The sequence below is a fragment of the Semicossyphus pulcher genome, unplaced genomic scaffold (genome assembly GCF_022749685.1).
Source record: "Semicossyphus pulcher isolate SPU_LCO1_2020_fin unplaced genomic scaffold, fSemPul1.0.p SCAF_6, whole genome shotgun sequence".
In the NCBI taxonomy this organism is placed as follows: Eukaryota; Metazoa; Chordata; class Actinopteri; order Labriformes; family Labridae; genus Semicossyphus; species Semicossyphus pulcher.
In genome coordinates, this window is record NW_027211737.1 from 27,298,472 (window position 1) to 27,320,904 (window position 22,433).

Genomic DNA, 22,433 nt, shown 5'->3' on the forward strand with positions numbered 1-22,433 from the left:
GACTGATATAGCTGTCAGAAGAAACTTGACTCTTTTTTCAAAACCTTTTAAAAAGACCTCCACGGTCTCTGCAAGTGTTGCAAGTAAACAGTAATCTACTGTGGCTGAACAAACAAAGAAAAGATGGATGACTACAGATACAACTTCAACCATAAGTGAAAATCCGAAGAAAAAGAAACAGATTCGACTCTCAGATGAAGCAAACAGTCTAAAAAGGAAAGCGACCGTCAGCGAGGAAAATCAAGCGTTGCCACAGGAGTCAACCGTGGACGTCACACATGCAACACTGTCTGGATATCTGGGAAGTGTGCTCCCGCAATTACCTTTTATCACCATAAGGTGCCGCCAAAGAGAACAAAGCTGAGAACTTAGAGATTCTAACTTTAAACATTCAATCATGTCACTCGCTGTGAACCTTGCCCGTGGAAAATCTAACTGATTTGGCAGCGCAGAGTTAACCGCCTCGTCTGACACCTAACCTGGCATTAAAAATAACTATAAAGATATAATCAATCTTGTCACTGATGGCTTTGTTTGCTTTCGTAGCTCATAGAGACATCAGTGTTCATTTCAGTCAGCTTCATAACCAGCTCCTCACTGGAGCTTTAAATTGCTATACATTTATATTAAATGGCGTCCTTTGCATTTGTATTTACAATTTTGCGGAAGACAAAGTGTGTGGGGCATGCACACACTCTTAAATGGTAAATGGACTGTACTTTTATAGTGTTTTTCTAGTCTTCTAGGAAAACTCAAAGTCAAAGCGCTTTTACACTACATGTCACATTCACCCTTTCACATTACTAGCCATGGCCTATCTCCATGCACAGTCACAGCTGTGCCTTCGGGAGCAATTTGGGGTTCAGCGTCTTGCTTAAGGACACTTCGACATGTGACTGTAGCAGTCAGGGATCGAACCATCAACCTTCCATTTGAGGGACGGCCGACTCTACCACTGAGCTACAGTTGGTGCTGGATGAAACACTTGCTGAACTTCTGATTCGAGTTTTCAGTCCAACGTGTGTTTGATCTCCTTACTGATGGTGTCGCATTCATCAAATCAAGGACACCACAGTGAATGACATAGCCTTTATTAAAACTTTACATTAATTACATTTACTCATTTTAAATACTATGTGATTGCTAGTTCTCTCTGTATACTAAATAATAGTGTATATTAGTACTCTATATGCTTTTACTTTATTTTGATTTCCCTTTTATAATCCAGTATGAGCCTTAGGAGTACATACTGCATCCATACACTGTTGCAATATTAACGTACAATCTATGCTCTGCAGAACACTTTTGGGTAACAAGTCATTGTATAAACATTTATAAGCCTGTGCTAAGAAATAAACATTGGAGAAAAATCTGGCACAAAGCAGCACAAAATCCAGAACAAATGAGCTACTGGAAGCAAAGTGCAATGGTTGGAGTATTATAACTCACTGAATAGCGTCAAACTGGTTAATAAATCTGGTTATAAAAAAGTGCTCCTAAGAGTTGGGGTTATGGAGAATTCGCTCGGTACTACTAATACTTTTTTCACATTTGCAATCATTCATCTTTTTTAAACACATGATGCAGCAGCAGTCGGAGCCGCGGCATCGTAAGCAGCATAATTATTCCATCTTTGTCCAACACAATGATATAAAAATAGAAAACGCTACAGTGAGAAGAATATATTTGCCAGCATGAGGCTACAGTATATGTAGTAATCATTTTGTAATTCATAAAGAAATTAAAGGTTATATGTTTCACAAAGTGGCACTAACAGAGTTCAGAAATGCATAACTGGCCCACCAGAGTCCCTGCTCTTTCACCAACTTAAAGGCCGTGTGGTCACATGTGGTTGGTCACACTGCACAGCACTGTGGACTGACCCAGAGACGGCTGGCTGTCACTGACTGTGTTTGACCCGTTGGACGGGAGCAGCCCGACCCCTCCTGACACCTGGCTCCCCCATGGCCTCCACTCCGGTCTGGCTCTCTGGCTCTGCGGGCTGAGGCTGCTGCTTCCATCAGCAGGCCTCGTCTTTTCATATATCCCCCTTACGGATCCATTCAGCACGGCGGAGGCGGAGGTCTGGTTCAGGTGCTCAGCTGAGACCAGAGGCTGCCGGTCCTCCTCCTCAGAGATGGCGAACACCGGCACGCTGATGTGATCAGCCTCGCCCGGGAACTCTCGCCTTTTCCCGGCCTGGCTACCCTCGATCTGACACTGGGTGGAGGAAGAAGAGCCGGAGCTGGCCTCTGAGGGGGAGCCCGGTGCATGAGGGACCCCGGAGGCCTTCACTGGGTCTGCCGTCCCTGAGAGCAGGCCGAAGCAATGCCCCGTGAAGCGCGAGCGGCGCAGGTTACTGGTGGAGTTGAGACGCCGTTGCCTCTGGGCGGGCTGCGTGAGGGGGTACGAGGCGTTGCTGATGGATGAGTCAGAGATGATGCTGTGGTCTGCATTCACCTCCAGGTGAACATCAGAGAAGACCTTCCTGCCGTCGCGCCCGCAGTCTGCTACCAAACCTGATGGAGTCTGGAATGATAAGAGACTTTTTGTTGACCCTCGACACTATTGCAGATATTTAGACTTGTTACAAATGTACAGTGGCACTGTAATACTGACGCTGTCCACCAGCTTGGTGAAGGGACTGGTGGAGTTCCAGCTGCACCACTTCTTATGCAGCTGCGGCAGGGGAGGGAGGAAGTCCTGGAAGGTGCGTACGCTCCACGCTCTCGGCCTGGCACAGCTGCTGCCATCCTTGGCAGACCTGGAACCAGTTGGTGAGGCGGTGGAGTCTGGAGAAGGCCAGTCACCTGCAGGGCCGGGACCAGTGTCGCTGTGCCGCAGGAACCTCTCCCGCTGCTGCAATACAGAAACCATAAATGTATAAATAAAATTAGCTACAATGAGCTTTAAGTAGCATGTCCTGTCAGATATGACTTCATGAATACCAGGGAAGAAATGCAGACAGATACTTTCCCTGCAAAACAAAGGTTAAAAGTAAAGAGATGCCGAGAGGATAAACAAACTAATTAGGGATGAGGACGACCACACAACATAAATAGCTTGCATATCAGAGGTGGCATTATGCTCAAGCACTCAACTGCAGCTACAATGGTCATTGACCTGCACTGAGCAGCGGGCCTGTTATTCAATCACGCACGCATCTTTAGTGACAGACTGGGCTCAGTAACGAACACACTGCTTTAACAGATGATAATGGTACCAGGTAATACGGAGAGGGACACAAGTACTGAAAAATGCAAGAGCTTCATACCTATTATCACCTTATAATTACATCTCAATATGTAAAAAAATACTCTTCACTGACTAAAAGTTATCAACCATAATTAGCACTAAAACAGAAGTATCATTGCATGCAAGAACTAGGTCATTCAGGTAGGGGCCATTCTGCTGGTTGCACTTGCAGCAGTCCTCCCTCACACCTACGTTTCTCCCTGCAGATTTTGTTGTTTACTACGTTAATGGATTAAAAAGAAGGAACTGTGCTGATTAGCTTGTCCTGTTCGAACACACAACCAGCCAGCTAAGCATGTGTTGCTCACGTTCCAATCTCAATCATTATTAATTAAGTTTATTTAAGCTGTCAAGGGAACAGAAGGGGCTTTTGAATTACATGTGTGTTGCTGTGTGTGTGCACAACTCTCTGCACTGTGCATTACAGGACCAAACAAATAACTACCATCTACTGTACAGAGTCGTGTATAGGTCATATTTGCATGAACAACCAGCAGAGGCTAAATGTGATTGACAGGTTAGATGTGCAAAGCTATGTTATCCTTGCTGATCGGTCAGCTGCTGTTGATCAGGGGAGAGGGGAGGGGGGTTTTAGGGGTTGCAACCATCAGACAGGGTACGAGTCCAGATAATCCTTCACACAGAGTCACTAGCAGCTAGCTTTGTCTAGACAAGAATTAGCTAGGGGTTTAGATAAAATGTGCTTTTGGTCAGTAAAGCCCCACCAACACAATGGCAACTTTTAGATTTGACACACGGGGTGAGAAATCAGCCACCAAACACAGTCGCTTACAAAATGTGGTTCCAAAGGTCGAGTCTGAGACCTTAATGTGGAGCCTGGAGAAGCTCAACATCCTCCACAAAATAAAAATACAAACAGAAGACTTAAGTTTCTTGATTTGCGGACAGTGAGGAATGTACAAAGACCACTTTAAACCAGACTTCTCTGCCTTGATCTCATCGCCCTGCCTAGAGCAAGGAAAGGTTTTAAAGTCTTCTCCGTTTATTGTAACTAAATTAAAGCTCTTCTGAGAAGGGGCCCTAGCGACAAAATGGTATCAAATTGAGGTTCGAGGCTTCACGCAGGTCTACACATTTAGGTTGTGTAGGCATTAAACCGCCTGGCAAACCTGGAACTTCTCCTGGCATTGAAATTGAGAAGATGAGTTTGGCATTTTTCAAAGACCTTTGCCGCCGTTAGAACAAGCGACATTTCTCAAACATTATTTACATGGACGTCTGCATTGAGGACACACACAGGCAGACCACACACTGAGGGCCAAAGCGTGCATGACACACACAGACACACAAACACACACACACACAATTGGAGCTGGGAATCTGGCTCTGTAGATAATACTCCATTAGACGAGGCTGCAGAAACGCTTGCCAGTCCTTCAAAAAGCTGCCAGAGCTGTTTAATGCCAACTCTTATTCCAAGGGAATACAAAGGAGAGAAGAGACAAAAAATGTTTGCTCAAACCGCGGCTTCTTCCTCAACGCTCCTCCCACCTTTTAATTATCCTCATTTCCCATTTATGTCCTCATAGTTTTCATAGTTTTAGGGTGTACCATGCGTATGCCAATAAATGGTGTCAGTCCTATTAGGGACAGTGGGTCAATTCAAAGCAATGAATGCCCTGTCACCTCTGATGTTCATTTGTTCGGGGATCATTTCCCCAAAGTGAGGAGATGACCCACTGAGAGTTTGGCCTTGAGATTAAAAGACATAAAAAAATGTCCTCTATAAAGCATGAAGACCACTTTCAGAAAGAATCTTTCCATGCACTTGCCTGAAGATGTGATAGAACAAGACTACATCCTTGCTAGCAGCTCTTTGTAGCTGTAAAAACAGTGCGGCTTTAAGCTAAATGCTAACATGATGTTAAGCCATGTTTAACATGTTCACCATTTTAGTTTAGCAATAATGCATTACTGTGCAAAAAATTTGACATAGACGTTGTGTTGTGGATATGCATACCTCTCTTACGATTGAGATGTTGCTGTGGTAGCTACTTGTCAATCACAGGAGAGCAACGCTATTTTGCTCTAAATGGGATCATAATTTACAAACCAAACATCATGCGGTATTGAAGTGATTTTCATTTTAATAAATGTCTGTTAAGTCACTATCTATCAATGAGGTAACACAATGGTGATTGAGCCTATGGCCCACTGATGAAAGCCTTTGGATTTGCAGTATTACAGACTGGGTGTCTGTGGCGACTTTCGCGTAAAAAAATTACAAGCGGCGCCCAGTTAGTGACACGTTTTCCATCAGCCAGCAGTGATTGGTCTGCCAGAGAGGGTAGGCGGAGCTAAACGGCTGCTTTTTCGGTAAACAGTAATCCACTATGGCTGAAAAAGCAAAGAAAAGATGGATGACTACAGATACAACTTCAAAAATAAGTGAAAATCCAAAGAAAAAGAAACAAATTTGAAATCAGATGAAGGCAAACAGTCTGAAAAGGAAAGTGACCATCAGCGAGGAAAATCAAGAGTTACAACCGGAGGCCAACCGTGGACGTCACACATGCAACACTGTCTGGATATCTGGGAAGTGTGCTTCTGCAATTATCGTTATCGCCATAGGTGCCACCAAAGAGAACGAAACTGAGATCTTCGAGATTATAGCTTTAAAGATAAGTTAAAACTAGAAATTTAAACCATAAACTCATACAGTATGAAAAATGTTTACTAAGGTAATAAATCAACTGAAAAGAAGGATTGTGTTTTGGTAGACTTGAACACAATCTGACTTATTTTCCAACCACTGCTGGCCATTAGAAATAATGCAGGTTTAAGGAACTTAACAGTTAATTACACCTGAGGATGATGGGAATGCCATTAGTTCTGCAGGTATTTGATCAGAAACAAAAGTGTTGGATGAATGGAAGCTTTGACCTGATGATGGCACTGGATAAAAAGTGAAGGGATCATGCAAAGTTGTTACAATCAATCCTGAGGGCGCCTTCCATCCATCCATCCATCCATCCATCCATCCATCCATCCATCCATCCATCCATCCATCCATCCATTATCTATACCGCTTATGCTGTTCAGGGTCGTGGGGGTCAATACCAGCTGTCATTTGGCTAGAGGCAGGGTACACCCTGGACAGGTCGCCAGTCAATCAGAGGGCTGACACATAGAAAAAGACAAACATCCAGGCTCACTTGCACACTTAAGGGCAATTTAGAGTCACCAATGTACCTACCGAGCATGTCTTTGGACTGTGGGAGGAAGCCTGAGTAGAGAATGCAAGCTCAGGGAAAACATGAAAGGCCAGGATTCAAAGCCGGAACCTTCTTGCTATGAGGGGAATGTGCTAACCACCGTACCACCGCACCACCATGCCGCCCCTGAGGGCACCAAAATGTAGTTGAGGCACTTAACTCAAAACTACAAATATAAACCTCATGTTGATGCTTCAGGAAAAGTTTTCATCACAAAAGAAAGTAGGCTTCATCCTCTGGAACGGCTGAAATATCGCATTGTCACGATCCCCAAAGTAGTAGACTGATGCACCGACTAACATTGCCATCCATAGAGCCATGCCATAAGCATGTCGTTTTAAATGACTCCTGAATGTTTAGCTTTGAACCATTAATGTCAAACATAGACAACTGCACAGGCATGAAAGTGGGTCTTACTGTGTGAGGTGAGAAAGGTCTGCTCGGGCTCGGAGCTGAAGATACAATAAAAACTTCGTCTGCACCCAGGTCGAGTTCAGTGAGGCCGCTGCAGGAAAGGTCCACCTCTTCATTCAGGGAAATGTCACCGCCAGCACTGACTGCAGAGACACAGAAAAATGCTTTAACATAAAATATATACGTACTTAATAATAAATGTATTGAGAACATTGATTATAGTTTTTTTTTTACTGTAATAGCATTTCACAACATCTTCAGGTAAAGCACTACAGCTTAAGATGCTGCACTGCAATTTTTAAATGGTGCAATAACATACAGAGTAGGCTAATCTCAACTCTTTCAATGTTTATAAGCTGTGTGTTTTGGTGTAAACTCCTTACACCGTGACTAGAGCACACAGAGAGGGGGACTGTACTCCCCTGTTGTTCAAACTACTCCCAGGCCGCTTTGTGGGTTAAATGCCACAACCCACAAATCTCTCAGCCAGGGTTCAGTCCCACTGAGAGAGAGAGAGAAGCCTTTTGATTGTTCCAGGATCCCTCCAAAACTAATGCAATTTTACTTTCCATTGAAAACTACAGACCCACCCAGAGTTCACAGACTGTTCCTGGTACACAGTTTGTTTTAATTTACAGTAATATGTTGTGGTAGGTCGATCTTTCCTAGGAAAACTCCTGGTTGGCAAGAAAGATTTCCTGTTTACCATTTCCAGAAACAGCTGTGGCAATTTGCTTGGAATAAATAGAAGAAGAACTCAGTGTTCGAATGAGCAGAAATAAAGACACGAAAGGGGGAAAAAGAGAGAGAGAACCACCTAGAGATACTCATCAGCAGAAAATCCAATCCCCCACTCATTGATTACCAAGTCATCTCCTGGAAAACATCACAGAAATGGAGGGACATTCTTCGCACCCCAGGCCTTCACTTTTAAATGACAGCACTAAAACTTTATCATGTCGTTACTTTGCCAGGAAATGAAATAATGGCTGTCTTCTATTCCTGAAGGTATTATTATCATTCCTAAAATGATTCTCGTCAAAAGTCTAAACACGTTGTAAATATAAATCAAAATGAATGACATCCAGAGTAATGTGCAATTATGGGCTCTGGGCTCGCTGCAATATCATCTATCATAGTAGTTTGCAGGAGGAACTGAGACCAACCAGAATATAGATTTTTAAAATGAAGATAGCGAATGTCATTTTATAACTATGATAGACATTTAGTTTCAAGTTACAGACTGTCATCTCTGCTTCCCCTCAATACTCAAAAATATTTGAAAAATTATTTGCACAAAGACTGGAAAACTTCATTGATAAACACAACATACGGAGCGAACATCACTAAATACTGAACATCAGTATGGATTTCAAGCTAAGCAGTCTACCTCACTAGCACTTATGGACTTAGTAGAAAATATTTTAACAGCAATTGATCATAAAGAATATACAGTCGGAGTATTTATTGATCTCAGAAAACCTAACCTGTTTTGTGGGGAAAATTTGAAAGAACTTTTGGAAACAGTTGAAGGGGAATTGAAGACACTAAAGAAGTGGTTTGACAGTAAGTAAAACAAAATTAATTGTGTTTGGAAATCGCAAAATCAATTCTGAAGTAAATCTTAGAATTATTGATGTAGAAATCGAAAGAGTGTATTGGGAGTCATAATAGACCATAAACTCTGTTGGAAACCTCACATAAATCATATCAAATCAAAACTGTCCATTGCAATACTGTGCAAAACTAAGGACATCTTGAATCAAAACTCATTATTTATACTACACTGCTCACTCGTAGTTCAATACATAACATACTGTGTTGAAGTATTGGCAAACACCTATAAAACTAACACTAATCCAATCTTTATACCGCAAAAAAGAGCAATAAGAATTGTCATTAAGGCTGACTATTATGACCCAACCAACACATTATTTATAAAATCATATGGCTAAAATTTAAGGAACTGGTAGACCTTAAAACTCTACAAATAATGTTAAGAGCGAAACAAAGAACACTTCCAGACTGTATCCAAAGGTTGTTTTCAATGAGGGAGAGCAGGTATCCATCCGGGGGAACTTTTCTGTTTGGAAAAGTGAGGGCAACGACAAATGTGAAAAACAGACGTGTGACAATTAAAGGGGACAATTTATGGAAAAGTTGCAACAATGAATCAAAAGAATGCAGTAATATATGTACATTTAAGAAAATGTATAAAGACATGGTATTTGAATGATATAAACTGTTAGATCAGTTATAATTCTTTTGACCACAGCTGAGAATCAGCTGACGATAAAGGTCTGTTTTTGTTTTGTTCATGCCTGTGTTAACATACTTCTGATTAAGATGATGTCCAAGATGGTGCTTTATTATTATAATCTATTTTGGTTATTTTCTTTGTCTTGTTTCATTTCCACACTGAGTAGAATTAGGGTAATGCTTTGTTAAGTAATTAGGGTAGGCACAATAAGCTCAGGCTTCAGCCTACACCCCTTTTTTCAGTAAAAAAAAAAGGAGATTGTTTTTTTTCTTTATGTTTTGATATGGGACTAATTATTTGATTCAACCGCTTGTTATGTTACTGTATGTTTATATATGACCGAAACTAACTCGATTTTACATGTTCAGCATGAATAACGTACCTTTTATTGTTTTTAAAGAGCTAACATCAGCAGTCTCACAGATCAGTCTGTCCATTGTGTGTGTGCATTCATGTGTGTGCAGGTGTGAGTCCTCCCGACCTGTGTGTGGCGGGCTGTCATTGTTGTTGTCCTGCACTGTGGTCGCCTCCAGGTTTGTCTGATTCTCAGCCATCAGCTGCAGCTCGCTGACCTCAGCCCCAGTGTTCTGGACTTCCTCTGGCACCTATAGAAGGAGCACACAGTACAACGCCATTCATACAGAAGTAATGGCCATAATTTGAAACTAGGCATGCATCCAGGGTTGTTTTCACTCCCTGTCCCGGAAACTAATGCAGAGCAACATACAATTATTATTAGAAAAATGAAAATATGGATGGTTTGCAATCAGATATGATATAATTAACACATAAAACTGTTTTTAACAAGAGCTCAAAGAAATATTTAATGGCACAGAAGACCAGCCAATCTCCAAATAGGACATATTTTGCTCCCTAATATGTGACTTAATGATCAATAATGGAGAAACATCTTGGTAATTTCTTATTTCAGCCCAAAAGGACAAAATGTAGCTGCCGCCCTGTGAGCCCATCACCCACAGAGATAGGCATGGGGGTAAAGTGCAACGGAAGTCAGGCATGGTGGTCCCCAGCATCACAGACAGGCTCTCGGTACGTGGAATGTCACCCGAGTTATCCACTATATACAGTTGGGCTGAGGTTTATGCACAGCACTGGTTCTGGAACCAAACCAGGGTGAGAGGCACCTGGCAGGTGTGTGGATACTCACAAGCCCCGGGCTGTGTGCCACTGTGCTAGAGATTTCCCTGCCGGACAAACCTGGTAAACTGTATTGAGGGGGAACTGTAAACTTCTGGCGGCCCCTGTCTGCTAGGTCTTTAACTCCCACCTTTGTAAGAATTTCTCGTGCATCCCGGGGGACGTTTGGGGCATTGAACCCGAATGGGCCGTGATCAAAGCCTCCATTGTGGAAGCGGCTGCTAGGAATTGTGGTCAGTAGGTCGTCTGAGCCTGTTGGTGGACACCAGCAGTGCAAGAAGCCATAAGGCTGAAGAACCAAGCCTTTAGAGCTTTGCTAGCCCAGGGGTCTCCGGAAGCAGCCCACAGGTTTCGGGTGGCTAGAGGGGCTGCGGCTTAGGTAGCTGCAGAAGCTATGGAGAGGGAATTTTGGTTGGCTCCAAGGATGTTCTGGCAAACTGGTAGACAAGGGAAGGAGGAAATCAGGGATTGGCTCAGACTGTATTCAGCAGGGGACCCCTGGAGGTCATGTGTGGGGGTACTAGGAGAACATGGGCTGCCGGGGCCATTGCTACAGGCCGTCTGGTCCCTATATGACCAAAGTGAAAACTGTGTCTGCATCCTCGGCACAAAGTCGAACTCTTTGCATGCTGCCACCGCAGCCCAGCCCCCGATAGGCAGAATGAAATGGATTGATGGATGGAAATCCACAGTGATTCATCATTACATCAGAAATACTGTGCTGGACAGGTGTTCAAAGAGTCACAGAGTCACCGCTGTTTATATTACATAGTATACAAAGTATACCATTAAACATTAACTTTAAAATTGTCTTGAGAAATAATAATCTGTAGGGAGTGGAGAGGCAGTGCTGAAAAGTGGACAGTGTGTTTTAGTGGCATATTAGAATATTAAAAGAAATGTCCAACAGAGGGAAGGAGACTGGTTGAGGAGGCAAAACTATTGTGAATAGAGAGTATGCAGTCGTGTCTGTACCTCAGAGTTGCTGGACGCACAGGAGCTGGCTCTTTTCGGACACAGCTTGGGCCTGGAAAACATACAGTACCACAGCAATTCAGTTTATAATTAGAGACATAAAAAACAGCTTTTATGAATGTCCCAAAATGTTTTCACTTTTGGCAGAGATTTCCCAACAATAATAAATAATAAACCCCTCCGGTGTTCACAGTTTGACCAGAAATGTAAAAATGGACACTATCCCATACAACTGTCCTAAATGTAACCACCACACTTATTATATAATCGCTCCAACATACCCGTGGCTGTTCCCATCTCAATTGCTGCTCTATTGTGGCGTTGGATGACGGAGCAGGATGCACCACAATCCTGAATTCACACATGCCACAAGTCTTACAGTTCACACCGTGGTTGTTACTGAGAATTTACTGCTATGTATTTCTTTTTCTAGACGGGATGCATGACTGTCACTTTTTTACTGTTGATGAACATTTACAGAATTTTGTAATTCTTCTGAAAACTCAGTTGTAAAATTATTTCACAACTGAAAAAGAAAATAACATCCTTCAACCATTGAAGCATGCAGAAGTGCTTCAGCGAGTTCCCTCTTATTAAAAAATTACTCTTACAGCTGAATGAGTTCATTACCAGCCACCGGTCAACTGAGGGCAACCCCTGCTGTGGCTCTTTTCAACCTTTGGCTGTTTTCTGACCAGAGGGGACCTTGGGAATTAATCTCACTGCTGCTTTAAACTCGCAAGATCTCGCCTAGCTTGCCAGGCTAGTTTTTTTCCAATGAATTCTGTGAACTCATTTAAATTAATAGGGAGCTGCATAAGAAGAAATCACAAGCTACTGTGGCTGTCATGCGCTTGGCGTTTCGTGGTAATGTGTTTCCTGGCTTCTGAAAGACTCGTGTTGTTGTTCTTGCTAATTACACTTTCATTTTATGGAACACATGTTTCCAATTTCCCTGTCATTAACAGTGAGAACCTGTGGAGTTATTGTGCCTAATGGATGAGTTGGAGACACTGATCTGCAATTTAAATTACAACAGTTCACGTTAAACAGGGGTTTTCTCACAGCAAGCTGAGGATGACGCAAATCTCTCAACTCCCCTGGATTTTGAAACAACTGGACCAGTAGGATAAAACAGTCACCTGTCAGTACAGATTGTATTACAAATGTCCAAACTTAACCCCTCTGGTTGTGTTCATTGTCCCATGGGATGGACAAGAGGGAGCACTTTGTAAAGTACACCTTTTGATTGCCTGACAATGCTAAAGGTAAACTCACATTGAGTTTTAATTCTCCTTGTCCCTTTTCCCCCCCGATTTCCCCCCCCATTCACTTTCATGCAGCCTCTGTGTTTTTGTGTGCTGGAATTGATGCCAGGTGCTGCACCTTGAATGCCCCTTTCTTTGGTGAGAACGCGCCACATCAAGGAAGCCGCAGCCAAACCCAACTAATCTCCAAGGGTCACCACATCAGGGACTGAGGCCTCCAGCTGAGTCAACATAACAAAGTGGTGACTGTGTACTGCATGTCGTGTGTGTGCATATGAGTGTATGTGCGCGCTTACTGTAAGACCAGCCCAATTTCATTCATGGGAGAAATCAAAGACAGACATGCGAATTTTCTCGGAGGAATATCAACCGAGGACATAAAAAGAATCTGAAAGTGTCTACGAAAACCCGATAGTGTCCATTTTTAACAGCCGTGCTCACACCTTAGCATGGGGTGTTTAAGCTTTATGACAACAACAGCACAAGTCCCCAGGAAGTAAGCCAGGCTCCGAGGCCAAATTGACGTAGTGCAAATGGAAATAGAGACAACTGGACAGAATAAGTTATTGGCCATCATCCTAGGGGGATTAGGAATTTATGTACCAAAGTTTGCACATAAATCTGAATGTTGTTGGTATGTCAATCTGAACCAAAGACATCATTTTGCTGACAGTAGTAGATCACATTGTAATGCAATCATCTTCTGTGGAACATGCACAAAATGTTGAACACATCCATCAAGTAGTAACTAAGATATAACACTGAATGGAAATATTGTCCTGCAGGTTGAGATGAAGATTATGATGCATCCTCTGTGGTTGTTGAAAAGCACATTACATGGAAATCAGTCCAAATATTTAAATTAAACTAAACCAAAACTTCCCATTGCGGCTGATGCTGGCTTTTTATAAGCACTTTCAAACATGTACTCTGCGTTGGAAGTGTTTCAAGACAAATTTCTGGGCCCTAAGTAAAAGACAAATGCCTACCCCGTCTATCAAAGCCCAAATTTGAGCCTAAGAACTTCATCATTGATGTCAGTGATAAAATGATAACTAATGTATTGTCATCAAATTGTTTCAGCACTAAATATGAATATGATTAAAATGTCTAGGACAGGTATGGTCCATAATTGAATCTAAAAGCTTTACAGAGCAACTCAATATTGGCGAATAACCAACTATGCTTGATTTTGCTTTTCACATAAAGTTACTTGACTTCTGTTACCTGAAAACGATGCAGAGGGCACTTGTAAGTATCATAGCGAAAAAGGCAGCTCCACTCACAGCAGCCAGCAGAGAGTCTACCTTGCTGGCTGCCGGAGCGGTAGCACGGCGGTCCCCTCCCGGCTCAGTCAGGTTGTGGTAGTGGAAGAGAAGAGCAAAGCCACGGCCCCAGTGGGTGGTGGTGATGAGCTCCATGATGACCTCCACCATCTCCTGGCTGGAGCCGAAAACCAGCTGGCTGCTGGGAGGCCGGTTGGAGCCACAGAACCTGGAGGAGAAGGTGATGAGGTCTGAGATGTAGAGGACATCGTGGGGGCAGGCGTCAAGCATCGAGTGTTGGGTTTCGGGGCTGACAGCTGGAGTTTCAGTGAAAGGTGGAGGGGCAGGGGTGGTCTGCTCCACAACTTGGGTGCTTGGGTTAGAAGTGGGGCTGAGGTCTCCCCTGAGGTGAGCTGAGGAGGCAGAGTTGATAGCCTTGTCTCCTGCAGGCACAGCCCCAGGTAGGAGGTGAAGAGAGGGAGGAGGAGGCGAGGACAGGCTAGACGAGGCATCTGCAGATCTTTTGGCAGAATTTGAGACTTTGGCAATCTCCATCTTTGTGGACTGTTCCTGGACCACGACTTGTTTGACCTCACCATCCTCGGAGGACTGCTGAGTCTTTGTGACATCCCCTACACTCGAAAGCAAAGGATCTTTAACTTCTGATGAAGTTTCATCAGCCGCCATGCTGCCTGGAGTGAAAGCTGCCTCTTCATCTGCCTCTTCCTCTTCAAAATTAGAGATGGCAGAGTACTGTGCAGCCGAGTCATGGCTTTCAAAGACATCAAAGTCAAATATCTCCAGAATAAGCTGGTAATCAACAGGCACAAAGAACTGCCAAACACAGTGTGTCCCAGAGGAGTAGTTGTAGGGGAAGCCAGGGGACAGAATGAGGCCTTGCACATCCACCACATCCACCTTGGCACCACAGTCGAAGTACACCTGCAATATGAATGACAATAAGAAAGTCAAGTCATCATTTTTATTTTTAAGATTATTTTTTTGGCTTTTGCCTTGATTGGATAGCTGAACAGAGACAGGAAATGAGGGGAGGAGAGAGTGGGGGATGACGTGCACCCAATGAAAGGCAGACCGGGAGTTGTGCCTGCGATCTGTGCGACGAGGAGTGTCCTCTGTATATGGGGTGCCCGCTCTACCAACTGAGCTAAACCAGCACCCCATCATGTCATAATTAAATAATAATTTCCTGTTTGCGTCCCCAGCTGCTTCCGCCCTTAACCTTGCGTCACCGCCACCGTCCTGTTACCTAGCAACAGGTAGCTAGCGGGCTAACTAGCTAGCATAACTAACGTCACGTAACCTAACCTGCTGTTTTAAATATAACTTGTTTCAAGGCCCCTTTCGTTTTTTTTAATAATCATATCTCTAGCTTTTCGAATGAGCTGAAACCAAAAACTTTTATATGTAAAAGGTATTCCTCAGCCGCGCAAGAGTCCGCCATCTCGTTTGAATTGTCGCACAAAGAATCTTGGGATCCATTGGGTGCATCCTTCGCGGCCCAACATATCCCATAGCCCGGGGAAAAGGAGGACACATTTGTCGGGCGCATCCGAAGGAGCCTTCGAATTGAGACGCCGCTGTGACGCAATCAGCCTTCAAATACGGCCTTCGAAGGCTGCAGCCCCTGGATTAGGCACAGCTATGGTTTATTTCAGGTACTTACTTACACACCTTCTTCGAGAGACAATTAACACAACTAGCACAGCTCATCTAGAGTTGTCCCAATACCAGTACCAGATAAGTCATACAGCCATAAAGATCTGATTTCAGGTAAATTATCATGTGACGTAAGCAAAAAACAACATAGTGATGCTAGTGGAGAATGTAGCGTTAGTCAAAACCAGCTAAATGTCAGCATTTAGTGTTTTCCCATCACACATTCCAAGGCTGAATTGTTTTACAGCCAGTTCAGATCACTGATTTTCAACAAGACTGGATGCAAGTGCCGAAAGAAAAGAATCCCTCGACATCTGATCGTAAACGTTCTAAAACTGGGCCGTTCACATCAAAGCAACGCAACGCAGACATAGCTTACCATCTCATGGCAACGACACACTGACAAACCCCACTACTTCTGCGTTAATTCTATAACATAAGTATTAGGCTTAGGTTACATGAATTAACTAGCTGGAATTTCTGTTATCGTTAAAAAAGGAATGGACAGTGACATGCTCACAATGTTAGCTGTAACACTGATTAACAAATGGCGAAAACGGAGAGTTAGGAAAGAGAGGATCTGGAGCCGTCTTTGGCTACTGCAGTGCCAGAGACAGGGTGCCTACCCCAATTTATGCTTCCTTGATTGGCTGAAGTGAAGTAGCAACATCATTACATTCTAAAACTGTATTTGGAGATTTGACAAGTCAAATCTTTTGCAACTCCAGCCAACGGCTTCAGACGCTCTGCAACTAACCAGTTCACACCGCTGCAATTTTATCTGCTGTTTGCGAATCATTGATCTGAACTCGACTTGTAATTAAAAGTAAAGAAAATTGAAACCAAATAAACAAACAAAATAAGCTGTTGCTAGCTTAGCTGCTGCTTCCGTTGGTTGAGATCATTTTTAGATTCCGTCAGTATACTGAGCAGGGCCGCACAACAATGAATTCAATCATATTCAAGTCATAATAATAACTTGTAGTCTACACATTTTTTACACTGGTATCATAGGGGTATTCTGTATCAGCAAATACTGAAGCCTAGGAGTTAGAATCGGTATCAAGAAGGGGAAAAAATGATATGTAGGCTCAACACAAATACTTTCAAAGAAAAAGCTTTATATTTCCACTGGTGCCACCCATGCTAGCATTCCTGTTACTCTTTGGCATTATGTTGAAAAGTACAGACAAGTTTTGTATTACACTCTGCCTAAATTCTGAGATGAGTCATGTATTCAGATAACTGCCACTAAGTGATTAAGTTCTCTTTGTCAAAGGCACCAACAAATGAGCTACCATTCAGCAAATAATACACTCCACTTGTGGTCTGATTACTCACTGACAAAAACCAGCTTGAATCTGAACTATTCAACCCTGCCTTTATATCAAAGCCTGTGTTTTGCCCGTGTTGCCTGCTTGGGTAACCCTGGGGAGGGTATTTCTTCAAACATGTTGGCTGTAATTCTTTCCAGGTGTGTGGGGATGTAAGGGGGACCTGGGGCCTAAGCAGAGGCAGATGTGTGGCTGGGCACGGAGCTGAGGACCAGACCTTTGTAGGGGGGCTGTGTGTTTATGAGCTTTCCTGTTGGCCTACGTTCTGGACTGTGGGAATGACCCAGACTGGCAGACCCCCATGCCAGACAGGTAACAAACCAACACCCGCGGGCGACACTTGTGCTCTGGACTGGGCTAAAAGGATAAGAGATCACTTTGAGAATGTTTATATGGGAGGCGGGGACAGAGGGCAACAGGGGCACAAGGAAAGCCAAAGTCTATGAGCCAGACAGGCACTTTGATTGCTCCATGGACCATCTATCCCCATCTGAATGCAGTTATCAGAGGCATTCCACAGTCTGTACTTAAGTAGCAAAATCTACATGTAATTTTCAATCATCACTTGAAGAGAGAACCTGAGTAAACAGGATCAAACCAAAAGCCCTCATTATGGTTGACACAGCTGACAGGCTCATAGTAAGGACGCAGCATTTTATAGATATACAAGGTCAGAGAGGGAAGGAGGGCATCAGGACCTCTGTGTTTGTTTCGTGTGTTTCGTGGGTGCTATTTCGACAATAAGTAATAGTCTTCTCATATTTGTTTCATTTAAGATATAATCTCAAAGATCTCAGCTTTGTTCTCTTTGGCAGCACCTGTGGCGATAAACGGTAATTGCGGGAGCACACTTCCCAGATATCCAGGCAGTGTTGCATGTGTGACGTCCACGGTTGGCTCAGATTGTAACTCTTGATTTTCCTCGCTGACGGTCACTTTCCTTTCTAGACTGTTTGCCTTCATCTGAGCGTCGAGTTTGTTTCTTTTTCTTTGGATTTTCACTTATTTTTGAAGTTGTGTCTGTAGTCATCCATCTTTTCTTTGTTTGTTCAGCCATAGTAGATTACTGTTTACTCGCAACACTTGCAGAGACCGGAAAAGCAGCCGCTTAGCTCCGCCTACCCTCTCTGGCAGACCAACCACTGCTGGGTGATGGACAATGCGTCACTAACTGGGCGCTGCTTGTGGGCATTCAGCGATAGATAGAGACTTAAAGGACATTAATTTAAATTAAAATCTTCAAGATTACTTTAAAGACATGATTAAAAGTCATCATCTGCATTCTACCAAGATTAACTGTAAATATCTAATAATTAAGAGGTTCACAGCTAACCTCACACTCTTGACCTCTGTAAATGACACGATGAATACATGATGAGCGATTATAACTGCAATTCATAGCTGCCAGATTTGGTCACACAGCTTTCCAAATGCAAACAGGAAGTCAAAACCTTATCCAGCAGCAGGTCTTCTCTGCAAAGTTATTTTTAAGATCTCACAGGTGTTTACTTTCTGCCACAGATACAAAATATTTGCCGAGGGCAAAACAATCATTTACAGCTGATATTTCTACAAACTGTGCAGCTCCACTCGACTCTTTGTCTATGCTGATACTTTGAGTCTGCTGCTCCAGGCATGCCAGTGGCTGGCACAGCCTGTCGAAATACTACATGAAAATGTTGGTTATGTCCGGGGGCAAACATTTTATCGTTCCAGGCAGACAGTAGTATGAAGTGTAGTGAGAATATAACAATTTGAAGTTACAACAGCCTGCTTACAAAAACAACCTAAATGTTGTGCATTCAGAACGCTACTGCATACGATCAAACCACAGAGTAACACACACAGATGGGCTTAGTGTCACTGAACACAAACACACCATTCAACCAACAATTTCCAAGTAATGTGCAGTAAAAGTGTGCCGCTAACAAAAAATGCTTGTAGGTTAAACTAATTAAACAGCTTATTACACTACAAGCCATAGTTTCCTAATTATATTTCCAAACTGTATTTAGCTGTTTTCTCCCTGACTGGCATTTGAAAGCAATTACATTAGCACATGACATGCTACACTTGCACTGCCTACACACTTGCAAGAAATTAATGCGCTACAGCAAAGAATTACACGGATGACATTTGAACGGGCCAAATGCCATTCCTGCTGAGGTTAGAGAGAGTAAGCCGATTTGGGGTTCGCAGTGTTTGCAGCGGGGTTGCGCAATGAGGGGAACCACTTCACAATATGGGGGCATAACAGGGGGGAGGAAAAGGACAGCGTGTCCCCTTTTAGGGCAAAAATGACCACTGCTGGAAAAACATGTTTGTGCATCTATCTTTGCCAAACTGCTGCTTTGCTGGTTTTTCTTTAACCTCTATTAAATACTTGCTTCACTCACACACTTTTTCACCATAAAATAAAAACAGTTGCTAACAATACTCATCTATAAATATTCACCTAAATTATGAATCCTGCGTCTGATAAAAGAGAACTGTGTCATGAACAGAGACTGTGTCATCTCTCCCACCGGGTCGAGGCGGCTGGGAGGTCCCTACCACCCTGGGATGAGCATGCTACACTACACATGAAAGGGCCCCAAAGTGCCACAGTGTCGAATGGAAATGGGACATTCTTATAATGCCAAACATCTCAGTTCTGTTACATCACAGGCCGCTCCAATGGCAGGCCGCTAATTATTCAAGGATGCCTTTTCTCATGGCCAAACAATGGGCTGCAGTGCTGTTTTAGTGAGCCACTCCACAAACGGGGAGGGCGGATAATATTTTAATGAAGTGATGCTAATAAGTACGAGGCAGGCTGAAAGTTTACATAAGTGCCTGCTGGTCATTGCTCCCCAGTTGTGCCACTGACAGAGGATTTCCTGGACAGAAGCAGATCAACTGAGCACATAATTGTCTGAAATGACTTGTTCAGTGAAACGTCAGACCAGCTGCTGTCATTACCGAGAGGCCCCTCACAAATAGTATTGTTCTATCGTTTTCACTTTGCGTCACTACATCCTTTAAAAAAAGGAGTTTCACATTCCAGGTTGGGGTTCATAAGTGTGTCTAATTACAACAGAGGCAACTTTAAACCCACTGACTGAAGCCAGGAGCTGACACCATTATATTACATTCACACCATTAAAATATTGTTATATATTATTGATTAAATCTATTTGAACAATAATTGTACTTTTGGTGAGAGGTTTAGAGAGGTCTACGTAAACAAAAGGGGGAGGGGGGGGTCAGAAAAAAGTACTGTGGAGAAAACAAACAGAAGTATGGTCACTTGTATCTTAATAAGTCTAAATAAGTGAGTTGCTGGGGCGTCAGTTTAGCTTAGCGGTTAGCCTCACATACAGAGGCTCAGTCCTTGCGGCCCTGGGATCAACTTTGACCCTTGCTCCATGTCATCCCCACACTCTCTCTTCCCTCATTTCCGACTCTATCCATTGTTCTTTCCAATAAAGGCAATGGCCAAATGCATAACCTTAAAAAATATATAAATAATACAAATAAATATCATGCTATCAAATTGGCTTTTATCCCATATGTCAAAAAACTTTTTTCATACACAACTTTGTGTCCTCAGCTATCTCTATACACTGGGGAGTTCTGCAGGGTTCAATATTTGGTCCCATAGTTTTGTCACTGAACATGTTACGTTTATTACAGATACAGACTCTAAAGTGAAACCCACCTGAAGAAACTTGGGCGCAATCTCTGACCAAAATTTGAACTTTGACCCATATATACCCAACCACACTGTCAACCATAAATATAAAATAACTAATCCTGACCCGAATCCTTTGATGCTACGACTGCTGCTATTTTGTCCAGGATCAGCCAAGCATCCCTGACCCACCTGAAAGATACTGCTGCAAGCCTGCTAACAAATACCAACCATGGATCCCAAATCACAAAAGTACTCGCTTCCTTTCAAGTAGGGCTGAACAATATGACGATATATCAATGTCTATCTGCTTTACAGCAATTTTAACAACATCATTTTGACAATGCTTGAGTGAACCTGGACTAAGTGAACTATAGTGGGAGGCACTGTTTATTAACATAGGGAGGGCGGACACACAACGTGCATAAAAGGACCTATTTTTCAAGTATTTAATTCACACGGGATTATCCAAAAAAAGAGTTTACCATGTGGTTATTAAATGTAGACTGATTAGTTACCAGAAAACGTGCTTTATCATGATATATATCGTAATTGAGATATGAAAAATCCTATCTCATGATATAGGATTTGGTCATATTGCCCAGCCCTACTTTCAAGGGGTTTTCTGTAACGTGACTGAGGACAAGATTTCAAGTTAGCTCTTTTAAAATACAAACTGCAAACTTCTTCTTCTTTTAGGTGCTATTTCTACAGTAAGTAATACTCTTCTCATATTTGTTTCATGAAAGATCTCGAAGATCTCAGTTTCGTTCTCTTTGGCGACACCTATGGCGTTAAACGGGTAATTGCGGGAGCACAGATATCCAGACAGTGTCGGTGATAGACAGTGACTTAACAGACATTTATTCAAATGAAAACCTTCGAGATTATTACTTTAATACTGTTGCCTCTGATCTACAACAAAAGCAAACAAGATATGGGTATTGTTAATGTCATCCCTGCTACCAGGTTGGTGTCAGACGGAGCAATTTACAACATAGAACCCGGAGGCACCTTTGTTTACAATTTCCCTGCAAAAGATTCATGGTGAGTGATACGTTTGGCTGTTAAAAGAGAGCAGGACGAGATTTTTCATCAGCAAACACTACTTATGCATGTACAGCAAAGAGATAAGACATACCGCTTAGTCCCAGGGGTCACAAAAATCAGCACAAACTGTAAGTTCCTCAGAGTAGCGTTAACCTGCATCATAAGAAACATTCACTTTTAGACCTCACTTTCTAGTATAAAGGTGCACAAGCCAAAATACACTACTTGTCAGTTCACCTTTATTTGACAAAACAGAAGCCTGCTGTCTGACCTAACTGTTGGCTGTAACATGGATTTTTTTTTTAAACCACCCAGGCTGACGACACCCCTGTGAAAACTGTGCAACACGAGCTGGCTTCTGCTGAAGTACTGTTAACACACAAACACACACACACTCTGCCTCTCATGCACAAACAGCCCCGGACTAGCTCATAAACAGGCAGGCGGGCCCCTCAAAAGGGGGCAGGAATCCTCACCAGCCCTGTTTACTGGAGGAGAAAAGTGACACTGCTTCACAGGCTAGCGCTTCCGAAGCAGCAGTCCACTTAGGATGCTTCACAATCATGCTGAGTTTCTTAGGTCTGGACCGACATCAACTAAGTGTCAAGTCTGACATCTGAGTGACACAAAAATAGGGAGGAAAAAACATGTGAGGTAAAATTTGTCAAGTATATTTTGCAGCCATATATTCACTTCTTCAGTAAGCTACATATTAGAGCAGGCATCAGAGAGATTTAAACAATGTGTGCTGTAAAATCAAAGCGTGGATCTTACTCACTTTTTTTATCCATCATATTTACAGACTTGCAGAAAGATACAGACTTGTAGAAATGCAAAATACACTGACACACGAGGACCGTGCTTGCAG

General features: G+C 42.9%; 1 protein-coding gene across 1 annotated transcript; it reads right to left on the reverse strand.

Moving 5' to 3' along the window:
- Nucleotides 1-1,125: 1,125 nt before the first annotated feature.
- On the reverse strand, nt 1,126-11,361 carry LOC138610032 (uncharacterized). Its single transcript, XM_069682729.1, has 5 exons — nt 11,299-11,361; nt 9,647-9,770; nt 6,909-7,048; nt 2,620-2,859; nt 1,126-2,529 (listed from the first exon to the last, which is right to left on the reverse strand). The coding sequence occupies exons 1-5, from the start codon at nt 11,359-11,361 to the stop codon at nt 1,843-1,845; spliced, it is 1,254 nt and encodes a 417-aa protein (XP_069538830.1). The 3' UTR covers nt 1,126-1,842.
- Nucleotides 11,362-22,433: the final 11,072 nt, after the last annotated feature.